The 13,286-nt window shown below is 42.8% G+C and overlaps 1 protein-coding gene across 2 annotated transcripts in view; it reads right to left on the bottom strand.

Annotated features, from left to right (window-relative positions):
* The window catches only part of NFX1 (nuclear transcription factor, X-box binding 1), a 72,220-nt gene that overhangs the window by 21,552 nt on the left and 37,382 nt on the right, over window positions 1–13,286 (bottom strand). For both annotated transcript variants that reach the window (XM_056117149.1, XM_056117150.1), the window contains exons 8-11: window positions 12,512–12,611; window positions 12,177–12,394; window positions 5,717–5,814; window positions 1,822–1,852 (exon numbers count right to left, since the gene is read on the bottom strand). In XM_056117149.1, the coding sequence (XP_055973124.1) occupies window positions 1,822–1,852; window positions 5,717–5,814; window positions 12,177–12,394; window positions 12,512–12,611 (447 nt within the window). The remainder of the gene's footprint in view (window positions 1–1,821; window positions 1,853–5,716; window positions 5,815–12,176; window positions 12,395–12,511; window positions 12,612–13,286) is intronic.

Raw genomic sequence — 13,286 nt, 5'->3', positions numbered from 1 at the left:
CTGATGGTAAGTCAGGGGAGTGGAATAAGGAGAGAAGAGTAGGCTAAGGCTGTAGCTTTGCTTTCTATTGTTCTATTTATTGTAAAATTACATTAAAGTTGCAGATAGGGATATGGCTCAGTAGCAGAGTATGTGCCTAACGTGTACAAGGTCCTGGATTCGATCACAGGTGGTACTGAAAAAAAAAAAAAGTAGTAATAATGTTATAAACATCTTTTTGAATTAAAATTTGTTTCTGGCGAGCCCCAGTGAACTCAAGACCACATACAAGGCAAATACTCTACCACTGAGTGCTATTCCCAGCTCTTAAATGATATTCTATTTACTTTTAATTGTGTGGAGGAACAGGCAGTGCCAGGGATAGGCCCCAGGAACTTGAAGCTACACGCTCGGCCCCAAAAATCAAACTGAATTTTCATCTATTTATTTTGTTTTGGCCACGCCTGGCAATACTCGGATTATTCCTGGCTCTCTGCTCAGGAATTACTCCTGGCGGTGCTCAGGCGACCACATGGGATGCTAGGGATCAAACCTGGCTTGGCCATGTGCAGAGCAACCACCCTGTGCTACTACCTCTCAGGTTTTCAATAATCCAAAGTTTAGTTTGGAGGTAGATACTTCGCACCCCCTCCCATGCGCCCCCCCCACCCCCCACCCAATAAGGCACTTCACACCTGTTTCAGGCCTTCACTGTGCTCAGAAACTCACGCTCAGTTGGAAGCTGCCGAGTCCACCCCCTACTGTCACCCACCCTGTGAGGGAAGGCTCTGGGCAGGGGCACATGCTGCAGGCGGAAGGAGAAAGCCTTTCAGCACTGCCTTATCCTTCCTCTTCACAAGGAAGAGAAGGTTTAGTCTCCCTGTTTTTCCTTTAGTTGTTGCTGGGTCAAGAGTCCTTGTAGCTGGCCCCTGAGGGAAAACTGGGAACATCATTGTGAAGTTGAACTGCTAATTTGTAATTACCAAGCGTGGGGTTATCCAACCCTGCCTGGTTCTACCTCAGGAATCCCTCTTGTGCAAGGGAGTGCAAGCCCTTTGGTGTTTAGTAAACTGTTCCTTCAGTTTTCCCAAAACTGGAGTCACAGGTATCCTAAGCAAAACAACTCTCTTCCTGACCCAACAAGAGTTGGGTAAACGCTGCCATTCACTTCCCCAAAAGGTGATTTAAATGGATTCAACAAAAGACTTAATGATGAGCACAAAACAAAGAAAGAAAAATAATAAAGTGAGATAAGGATGAGTAAAGAAACAATATTCTAGGTTTTGGGGTTAAAGCAGGCTGTCGGGGCTGGAGCGATAGTATAGCGGGTAGGGTGTTTGCCTTGCACACGACCGACCCAGGTTTGATTCCCAGCATCCCATATGGTCCCATGAGCACCGCCAGGAATAATTCCTGAGTGCATGAGCCTGGAGTAACCCCTGTGCATCGCCAGGTGAGACCCAAAAAAGAAGAAGAAAAAAAAAACCAAAACAGGCTGCCGGCTGCATTAGTTCAGTTCTCCAATACCCTAACAAATCTTCAGAGGATCAACACCAGATCAGTTTGTACAGAAGCTTGTTTCAGAAGATGTATTCTGCTTTCACTTACCCCATCAACATTCTACCATGAAAGATCTTAAGCATTTAGCAGCAAACATTGAGTAGAGTTCTGCTAGGTTTTCTAGCACTTTGTTAACTAGCATTCAAATTTAAGATTCTTCTGAAGTAAAAGCTGCATCCAATGAAATACATAAATCTTAAGGTTTGAAAAATAACCTAAACGCATATTCAAGATACGCAACATTCATATCTGAAATTCCTCACAGCCCCTTCCCAGTCATACCTTCACTTTTGAGACTGGTACATGGAAGTTCCTGTGGAAAATGAAAAAGAAACAGTCATTTGGGAATAAATCAGACAACACAACCATTGTACAATGCAAAAATGTTACAAGTATATTCCAAACTTTCTGTACTGCTTACTTATTTCTTATTCATCAGTCTGGGTTACCTGAGTCACTATATTAATATGTTTTGCTCACAATAAGCCTCAGGCAAACTGACATTTTGTAAAAATTCAATGATATAATCCTTATGGTATGGTCTCCAAACCCAGCAGATTAGGAATTATAAAATCTGAATGTGAAGAGGCTGATTTGCAAAGGAAAGAGAAATAATAGCCTAGTAAGGGTAGAGAAAAAAAAGTCACAGAAAGTTTAAGTGTATACACCGCCCCGCCCCATGGAAATCAGGTGCCACTTCATAATGAAGAGCAAATAGCCCTACATACTAGGAGCCCTCAGAACAGTTTTCACTGAAGACTCCTCTGACATTCAAAGTTTCCTTAGGGAGTTTCAATAATGTCAAAATGGCCTGAAGGGTCTATTCCACATAACTGCTGAGGGCAGACCCTGAGTAATGTTAGCAAGTCAGCCATGTGCAGGATAGTAGCTATCCAACACCTACATCTGAACCTGGCTTTGCTGTCATAGATTGTTGGGTATCCAGACACTAGCAAAGGAGTTAAGAACAGTCCAGCTTAGTGAAAATAACCTTGAAATAAAGGGACAGAAACTAGACTCAATAATAGAAGTAAAGGGATCTGAAAGCTTGAAGCTTCATGGTTAGAAGGATGCTTGAGATAAATTCATGAGTTGGCTAAGTTTGAGGATATGAGAGTCCCCTAAATATTCTACAGAGACTTCTCTGTAAAGATAAAAAACAAGAGTGACTCCAGAAATTAAATGAGTTCTCCAGCTGGGACAGATGGGATTGTAGGGAAAAAATGATAGGCTGCAGTGGTATCTAGGATTTCAGGGAAAGGCAGAGCTCCATAAATCCCTGTCACTGTCTTCCCGTTGTTCATCGATTTGCTCGAGCAGGCCCAGTAACGTCTCCAGTGTTAAGACTTCTTATTACTGTGTTTGTCATATCAAATATGTCACGGGTAGCTTGCCAGGCTTTGCTGTGCGGGCGAGATACTCTCGGTAGCTTGTTGGGCTCTCCAACAGGGGAAGATTAATCGAACTCGGGTTGGCCGGCCACGTGCAAAGCAAACGCCCTACCTGCTGTGCTATCGTTCCAGGCCCCATAAATCCCTAGGAATAGAAATTAATTACCAATATATCGTAAGTATAATAGTCTTTATTAAGAGTAAGATAGAGCTGGGGCCAGAGATAGAGCTTGCCTTGCATGTAGCTGATCTGGATCTGATCCCTGGCACTCCGTTAGGTCCCCTGAGCCTACTAGGAGTAACCCCTAAGCAATGCTGGGAATGGCCTAAAAGCTCCAACAACAAAAAAGATTAAGATAAAGCACAGATTTCTCAAAGACTTTCACCAACCTTTAAAAAGCTTTAAAAAAGAAATGGTTTATTTAGCTTGAAAAGCATATTTCATCACAAAGGGATGCCTTGAAAAATTCAGCTGAACAATGAGCTGATGATTAACCAGCATTTTGAAGACATTTTAAATTTTGTCAAAAAAGGGCTCAATGGAACTCATAGTAACAGTAAGCTCCCCTGACAATTATAGGATAAGACTTCTATTTGAAAAAGAACAAAAAAAGAAAGAAAGAAAGAAAGAAAGAAAGAAAGGGAAAAAACTTCTATTTGCAAAAATGTCTCTACTGGCCCCACACCATGTATTCTAGGGATTTAAAAAAAATAAAAACAAAAACACAATCTTAAAAGTTTTCCCACTTATTCTGATGTTTATCTTATTAGTCTAGCTCTCAACTTAAGAATGGTATCTTTAGAATCATTTGCAAGTTGACTGCTACCCAGACTTTGGGCTGTAGTGAATAACTGAAACAACTGACTCCAGTGTTTGGAACTCTGCCTGAGATGTGCATCAACCAATACAGGGGCTGATGTTCTTAGAAATGACCAGAGTGAGTCAGAGAGAACTGATCAATATTCACTAAGTTCTACAAGTCGAAGCACCTAAATACTTACAAAGAAAGGATTCTTGGTTCTTCTGAATATAGACTTGAAAAATGGCCAAGATTTCCCTTTTATCCTTTTATTATTATTACTTTTACTTTTTGGGTCACACGCAACGATGCTCAAGAGTTACTCCTGGCTCTGCAGTCAAGAATTACTCCCGGTGGTGCAAGGGGACCATGTGGGATGCTGGGGATTGAACTGGGGTCGGCTGGGTATAAGGCAAACAGCCTACCTGCTGTACTATCGCTCCGGCCCCTTATCCTTTTATCATTATCATTATTACTACTTTTGTGGTGCCAGGGAAATCAAACTAATTCAAGGCTTCACACACACATACAAGGCAAATGCTCTACCACCAACTATATCCCTGGCCTCAATCTGAACTTTTCTATTCAGATTATTTTTGAGTCACCACTAATACTGTATGTCTTTTTTTTTAGAAAGAGAACCCTTTCATTAAACAAATCTAATAAATTGGGGTGAAAGTTGTAGCTCATCCGCACAGCACTTGCCTTGCATATGCCAGGCCTGGGTTCTAAACTATGGACAACAAACAAAAAAGCCTGTCCTGGGCAGAAAGCAGACATCAGTTTTGTTTTGAGGAATTACCCAAAAAGAAGTATGACCTTTACGATCAGCTTCTATGAAGTTAGAATATCCAGCCTGAGCATGGGGCCTTTGTTTGCCCAAGGCTTTCAGTCACCAGGTGATCTGTTATGACTGAGGATACAAGGCTGGCCACATAGGATACTCTTAGGGTGGACACTGGCCACAAGAAAAGATCTATGCCATCATTTAGGGTGGGGGGTTTTGAGTCCCATAGTAATAGCAAACCTCCATAGCAACTGGAAACTGCGATCAGCTACATGGGCAGTAACTATGCCTGTACCACAGAGCCCCAGTAAATACTGACCACCCTGGCTTGGTTACTTTCCCTCCCATTTGTCAGCGATACTACAAGCATTTGGTCACACAGTGAAGCTAAAGAAAGTAATGCTGTATAACAACTCCCTGAGGAGAGAACAACTGGAAGCTTCCCATCTGGAATTTTCTTGAACTCTGCATTACATGCTTCTATGACTGATTTTAATCTGAATTCTTCTGCTGTAATAAACCTGGCCATGAATATAAGTACTTTTAACGAGATGAGTCTAGAATTTCTAGCGAATCTAAGGGTGGTCTCTGGGACTTTTAGACTGGCAGTGAGGGCAACCATGTGAACTGCTCTAGTTCAGTAACTGTCTGAACCAGTTTTTCTCAAAGTGGGGGAATATCACCCTGCTGGGGGGTGGGGAGGGGCACTAAAATGATAATAAGGGCGGGGGAAGTAGTAGCCTCCAGTGCAACTGAAGGTTGCTATTTGCTTGCTTACAAAAAGCAGATTTCAAGGGGTGGGGGGCACTAAGTAATTTTTTTCCTGAAAAGGGGGCAATCTCTGGTCTAAATTCTTGCAGTGTATCTCAGAAGTGAGGTCACCTTGGGAACCGTTTCCTCTAACTTCTCCCAACAGTGCCTTTCTTTTCCAGGATCTAGCATAATCACAACTGGTGGGGTCATTTGTACATGGCCTTGTCTGTTACTTGCCTCTCATCCCTGAGAATCAGTCAGAGCCTTGCCCCAAATCCTCCCTTCCCCGCCCCCCCACCCCCCCCCCCCCATACTGGCTGGAAGAATCAATTACACAGTGATAGAAATAACACTGCTTGTGACTGCTTGTGTGGATTCTCACTGTCCCATAATCATCAATGTACAAGGCTCTGGTATCAACAACCCCGGCATTGCTTAAGATTTACCTTTGTTCTGAAAGAGCATCTGCAGGAAATAACTGATGTGCGAGAGCATGGTCCACATTCTCCTTCATGGCAGACCTTTTCACAGGTATGAATGAAATCTTGAGCAAAAATGAAAAGAGATGGGAATGAACATTGCAACCAAACATTTTCAAACTCCAAATGTACCAGTTTCACTGGTCTCCACCTCTACTCCCTGAGACTTCCAGAATCAGGGCGAGGTAAGAATGCTGTCATTACTACCTGTCCCTGTTTCCCCAGCTGTAGGCCAGGTCCTTTCTGCAAGAACAGGGCCCTGTGTGAGTTACTGAGATGTGTTCTGGAGTCTATGCTACTTTGTCAAATAACAGATCCAGTGACTTTATTTTGGTCCCAAGTCTCCCTGAGCCCACCAGGAGTGATGGCAGTGTCAGAGGTGAGCCCTGAGCACTGCTGATGTGGTGCAAACCACCCGCCCCCCCCGCCCCACTCCCAACAAATAAACAAACAAAACCTTGTAGCCAAAAATGACCATAGTGAAGTGTTAAAATCATCCAATTATAAACATTAGAAACTCCGATGTGTAATCTCACTGACTCAAGTGCTTTGAATGTCTGGAGGCCAGCCATTCATTCTCCAACTCTAAGTTTAGAACAAGTCTTATTTTTGTTTTTTCCTTTCCCTTTTCTGGCCTCCCAAGCAGTAAAAGAGGAGACCTAAGGGTCATTTCTGGTGATACTCAGCCAACCAGGCCAGAGGGTTCAATGCCAGAACCCACTAATATGGTTTTGCTTGGGCCCTGTTGTGCTGGGGGCCAACAGGACTACCCCAAATGGTGGTCAGGGGCTGTGTGGTGTTGAGTATCCCATTTGGGGAGTTAAGCGTCCTTGACTACTGAGCTGTCTCCGCATCACAAGTTCTGCTTTAAAGCTTTCCTCAGTGATCAATCACTCAGTTTCTTTTCCTATTTTGCTTTGGTTTCTGGACTATACCCAGCAGTGCTCAGGCCTTACTTCTGGCTCTACACTTAGAAATTATTCCTGGTAGGCAGGTCAGCCTAGGGCCCGCCCAAAGGAGGCCCGACAGCTGTAACTTCCACACTCCACAACTGCTGCCATTCTTCCGGCTGGACCCCAATGCTCAGGACGAGCTTCATCCAGAAACTAATCTGCTGACAAGCTCAGGTATGCTGGTTTCGTGACTGACATCTCCAGGTTTTCATGGAAGTTGGGATGGGCTACCTCTCCCATCTCCCTGTACTTCCAGAGCCCTAGCAGTAATGTACACCCCAGTTAAAAATTTAACTCCAGTTGCATGACCCCATTAAAAATTCTGCACTTCATGGCCGAATTTGTGGCTGTGTGACATCCCCAACTCTACAACACTGATAAACCAGGAGAACCACACCAGATTGTATGGGATATAATGGAGAAGGCAACAAATCTTTATATTAACAAAAATAAACACAGAAGGCTTAAGCTGTAACAACATCTTAATAATCTCATATACAAAGACTTAAAGTCTGCAAAGTGAGACACAACAATCTTCACTATTTTCAAAGGAAAAAATTTTTTGATCATTCCCTTAGCAAATTATTGATAACAAGCAATATTAATTAAATAATTGAGGGTATTCTATGGGGGCAGGCTTAAGGGGTGGTTGGGAAAATTGGAGAAAATGGTGGAGATAAAGTGTAAAGGTGGTGGGACTGGTGTTGGAATATTGAATGCCTGTAACAAATCATCATGAACAACTTTGTAAGCCAGTGTTTATAATAAAGTGTAAGAGGGAAATTTAAAAAAAAATTAAAAAGAAGAAAGAAATTACTCCTGGTGGGGAGGAAATTGAGAAAAAAATTATTAGGAAAGAAAGAAAGAAAGAAAGAAAGAAAGAAAGAAAGAAAGAAAGAAAGAAAGAAAGAAAATTACTCTGGCAGGGCTTGGGGGAACATACGGAGTGCTGGGGATCACCAAGTTGGCCGTGGGCAAGGAAGCGCCCTACTCACTATCCTACCACTCCAGCCCTCAGTCTCTTTCTATGACAGCTGTTGATAGGACGGCATTTCCCCCATCCTTCTGTTTTCAGCTTAATTGTATCTGTAGTTCTACAGTCTGGTTCCTGAAAATCACATGTAGTGGTGCTTGCTTGTTTTATTTGTTTGGCTACACTCAAGTACTGGGGGCTATTCCCAGCAGTGTGCTTGGGAGATCAAGTAGTGCTGGAGATGAACCAGGGCTCCTGCATGCAAAACATGTGCTCCAACACTTTCAATTATCTCCCTGGTCTTCTGTTAATGCTTTCAAAAATTTAGTCTGACAACCTGTGATTATCGAACATTTAATCTTTTGACAATAACATTATTATACACTGGCATAATGGGATTCCATCCTCCACTTATTTTTAGTTTTCAGTATATCATATCTGTATTTTTTATTTATTTCCCCTTTTTCGATGTCTTTCCTAGCAAATATTTCCTGATTTAACTACTCTCCCCACCCCTTTCTTTTTGGTTTCTGGGTCACTCAGCAGTGCTCAGGGATTACTCCTGGTAGAGCCAGAGGGACCTATATGGATTGCTGGAATTGAACCTGACCTGGCCACGTGCAAGGCAAGCATCCCATCCAATTTACTATACTCCAACCCCTTTTAAATGCTGTTTTTTGGCTTTTTTTTTTTTACCATTTTATTTATTTTTTAAAGTAAATTTCCTGATTATTCTAGCTAGGTCTTACAATCAGAATTTTTCAGATTCTATTTAGTAATCAGGAGCTATTCCTGACTCTGTGCTCAGGAGTATCTCATGGTGGTATCTCTGAGGACCATATATGGTGCTGGAATGGAACCATGATTGGTGGGATGCAAAGCAAGTGCCTTAACACCTATACTATCTCTCTGGCCCCTCTATTAAAGATTTATATTGACCCAATTCTAGTGAGATATAGAAGACTTAAGAGTGTGTGTGTATTCTTCTGTATGCTATATACAATTAGATCCATGTTATAAACCCAGCAAAATACATTAAAATAATTCTACATTTATATAATCTCCATTAAAGCTCAGTAAATAACTAGCATATATTTATAGCATTGTGTATATCTTATTTACCATTTCTAGTTTTCTTTATTTGTTCCTGCAAAATCTGAATTACCACAGTGTCATTTCCTAACTCAGTTCCTTTGTGCTACTACTGTCAGGTATATTTCTTTTCTTTTCTTCTTTTTTTTTTTTTGCTTTTTGGGTCACACCCAGCGATGCACAGGGGTTGCTCCTGGCTCTGCACTCAGGAATTACTCCTGGCGGTGCTCAGGGGACTGTATGGGACAAATCAAACCCAGGTTGGACACATGCAAGGAAAACGCCCTACCTGTTGTGCTATTGCTCCAGCCCATTAGGTGTACTTTGACATGCAAAAGGCCTAACAATGTAAGCATGTACATATTGTTTTTATTTTTTTAATTTAATTTCTTTTTTTGCTTTTTGAGTCACACCCGGAGGTGACTATAAATTTCTTTGAATTTATTTCACTAGATTTTCTTGTAGCGTCTTGAATGTATTTTTCAGTAACTAAAAAATTTTCAATTTTTATTTTTAGTATTTTCTGTTCTTTTCTCATCTCAATACTCCCATTAATTACTCATCTTTTGTAAATGATTAAAGATTAGAGATGTATCTTCAACGTTTGCCTTGCACGCAGCCGGCCCGGCCGAGCCGGGTTCAACTTCTCCGACCCTCTCGGAGAGCCCAGCAAGCTACTGAGAGTATCTCACCCGCACAGCAAGGCCTGGCAAGCTACCCATGACATTCAATATGACAAACACAGTAACAACAAGTCTCGCAATGGAGACGTTACTGGGCCCACTCCAGCAAATTGATGAACAACAGGACAGTGACAATGACTATGAATTATTTCTATAGTTTCCATTAATTGATCCTTACTAATCTGCTTTTTAGGTCACACCTACAGAGGCTTGGGGGCTGCTTTTAGCCCTGTGCTCAGAGAGCCATGCAGTGGTGAGGGTTGACCTGGGACTTAAATATGCAAAGCAAGCACTGTAGTCCTTTAAATTATCTCCTTGGAAAAAAGGACTTTAAACTAGTCCTTTCCCTCCTAATAGTGATCTTCCCCATTCCATTTCACCTGATGTTGCTGATCATAACATACTATGAGCTACTTAGCTTTACTGATGCTACTGCTGCTTTCTGCCATACCCAGTGGAGTTGGGTGGGGGGGAGGGGCGGTCACCCTCAGAGGTGCTCAGGGGACCATGGTGTCAGGGATCAAACCCAGGGCTTCTAGCTAGATTCAAAGCATGTGCTCCAGCCCTTTGAACCACCTCCTCAGTCCCTCCACTGGGTTCTAAGTTTCTATCTCTTTACATACAGGTATCCAGTTTTGATGAGACACAGTGTTTCTGCCTCCTTCATCTCCTTAATCATTTCTCTTTTGTTTTTTCAACATATTCATAATAATTAAGTCTTTTGATGAATCTAGCATAGGTGACTCTCAGGAACTCTCAGGAAATAGCAAGCTTTTGCCTGTGCTTTCTCCCACTCTCTTTATTTTGTAATTTTTAGTCTAAAAACCATTTCTTTCTTTTTTTTTTTTGTATATCCCTGGGATAACAGGGACTCTCCACTTCAGTCTCTTAAACAGTCGTCTCATTTGGCAGTGCATAGCCTTTAGGGTTTCCTAATTGCTAGCTGACTGTTCTATTGTTTTTAACAACACCCTCTGGCATAAATTGCTCAGCAATCAGAGCCTGAGGTGTGGGCAGGGTAACCAAGCCCACTGATCCCGATCCCGGGAGGGTTCCTCTAGGTTACTGCCTTCCAAGGCTGGCAGTCTCCGGTGAATTAGTGGGTCGAAAGTTTAGCTAGTGGCGGTTAATTAAGAAGAGCTACTGTTTTCTCAAAGGTCCTTAAGTCTGAAATTTCCCACATAGTTTCAAATTAAAGCCGACTCTTTGGGGGGGCATACGGTAGGCCTCTTCTTCCTGTGCTAGGGACTGAGTCCAGGCCTCATGTGTGTAAGACAGATATTTTACCACTGAGTCACAACTGAAGCCCTGGAGGTCTCTTTCATTAGCGGTCTCTTCCTGGGAAACGTGTCAGCCATGACTTTGGGTGCAATTGGGTGTATAACAGTAATGTTTTTCTTTGGCTTGCATCTTTCAGCAAGAACTTCTGCCCTAGGAAGTGAGTTTCTGCCCTATAAAAGATGACAGATCCCTGAATACTTGCCTGTTGTGACTGGGTTAGTGCCTCCTGTCCGTGGTGGTCCTACGTGGAGGAAGGGAGCTCCCTGAGCACCTTCAATTTAAGAGTAAGGAGGAGCTGGAGTGATAGTACGGCAGGTAGGGGGCTTGCCTTGTGCGGAGCTAACCAGGTTTGATCCTGACATCTCATATAGTCCCTCAAGCACAGCCAGGTGTGGCCCGAAAACAACACAAAACAAAAACAAAAGCTTTAACAATGGGGGCTGGAGAGACAGCACAGTGGAGAGGGCATTTGCCTTGCTCGCAGCCAACCTGGGTTCAATCCCCCGTATCCCATATGATTCCCTGAGCACTGCCTGGAATCATTCCTGAGTGCAGAGCCAGGAGTAACCTCTGAGCATTACTGGGTGTGACCTCTGCCCCCCCAAAAGTTTCAACAACCTGTTTATGTTTATTTTTGCTTTTTGAGTCACATCCAGTGATTACTCGTGGTTACTCTTGGCTCTGCACTCAGGAATTACTCTTGTGGTGCTTGGAGGACTATATGGGATGGTAGGGATCGAACCTGGGTCGGTCTCATGCAAGGCAAAAGCCCTACCCACTGTACTATTGCTCCAGCCCAACAAACTGACAACTGAATCAAGAGGAATTTGCCTGAGAAACCTCATCATGCCCCAAGGGCATCCCTGCACCTGGAGGTACACTCAACATTACAAGGCTCAGGAAAATGATGACCCGTCAACAAGGAAAAAGTACCCCTTTTCAGAGGAATTGCCATCCTGTAGTGAGAAATTCAGCTATAAAGAATGGTATTTAAGTTGCCTGAATGACTAAAATACTTAGAATTTTGGTTCTTAAACATCTTAGTCACAGTTACTTAACATGTTCTTATGTGAAAACCCACTGGCTGAACCCTGGATCTTGATTTTAAAAAGGCAATTATATTAAGTGTTCAGACTAGCTAAAGACAACAGAAACAAGTCATAACCCTTCACGATATGGGTTACATCAGCACCACTGATCTGAAATGACAAAAAATACCTGAACCAAAAGGAGAAATTATTCTTTGGGCAAATACAAATTTTCACATTTTTTTTTTTCAAATTTTCACATTTTGAGAAGAAAAAGGACCCACATAAATCTGACTACAATATTAAGAAAAACTTCAAATATTTTAACTGGGGTTTCATATCACTTTTGCCCAAGAAGTCAGATGGCCAAAAATTTGCATTCTGAATTTAAAAGGCAGCTTGAAGTTTCTTAGTTACCTGAGGACCCGCAAGACAGAGGCTTGCCGCACACTTTTCCACATGAAGGGACAGGATCCATGCATGATTTCCGACCACTACTTCCACGTTCCAGCAACTGGCTGAGAGGAGTTTGTCCACAAGGGCAATAGCGCACCAAATGGGGAAGCCGTGGGCATGGCTGGCACGGCTGAGGATGGCACACTTGAGAACACGTATGGCTCCCACATTTCAAATCTCTGTCAAGAAAAGAAGTAGAGTGTTAACATCACTGCTGCATAAAATACAGCTTTATTCTAACAGATAAGTACATATCGTTATGTAGCCATAGATCTTTAAGTAAGCATGTATCTTACTTGCCACATATCTTTAAGCAGGCAAAGTCACCAAATCCATCAGATTTTCCTATGTCTGTTCCACACAGTACATCTCGGGTGGTGCTGCCACAGTAGCATACTTGAGGGCGAAAAAACCAAAAAATTAGTAACCTTCTGAGTTCTTAAAATAATCTATCAGACTATATAAAACGGGGATGAGAGGAGGAGCTGGGGATGGGGTTCAGCAGTAGAACACTTCCCTTGTACTAATAAAGACTAGGTTCCATCCCTGGCATTGCAACAACAAAAAGGGAGGAGTGGCAGGGAGAGCTCATCAGGTTGAACAAATGATTTGCACACAGGTGCCCTGTGTTCAATCCTTAGCACCACAGGGTCCCCTGTGAGCATGGATATGGGCCAAACAAAAACACTACCACCAACAAACCATACAAAGTGCTAATTATCAGTGTTGGTTAGACTTGATGCAGCATCTCAAAGCCATACTTCAGAAGAATGGTGGTAGTGTATCTCGACAGTGGAGCACCTGCTCCATGCGCATGCTGGGGTGATGAATGGGGTGCAAGAGGAGAGCCGAGAAGAGGAGAGAACCACCCAAGAGCTTTAAGATAGGCCTGGAGTGATAGCAAAGCGGGTAGGACGTTTGCCTTGCATGCAGTCAACCAGGGTTCAATCCCAGACATCCCATATGGTCCCTGAACCCCATCAGGGGTAATTCCTCAGTGCAGAGTCAGGAGTAACCCTGGAGCATCACCAGGTGTGGCACAAAAGCAAAAACACAGACACAGCTGAGGAA

The sequence above is a fragment of the Sorex fumeus genome, unplaced genomic scaffold (genome assembly GCF_029834395.1).
Source record: "Sorex fumeus unplaced genomic scaffold, SorFum_2.1 ptg000034l, whole genome shotgun sequence".
NCBI classification, from domain to species: Eukaryota; Metazoa; Chordata; class Mammalia; order Eulipotyphla; family Soricidae; genus Sorex; species Sorex fumeus.
Note: the sequence above shows the minus strand (reverse complement) of the source record. Positions and strands in the feature narration are given on the sequence as shown.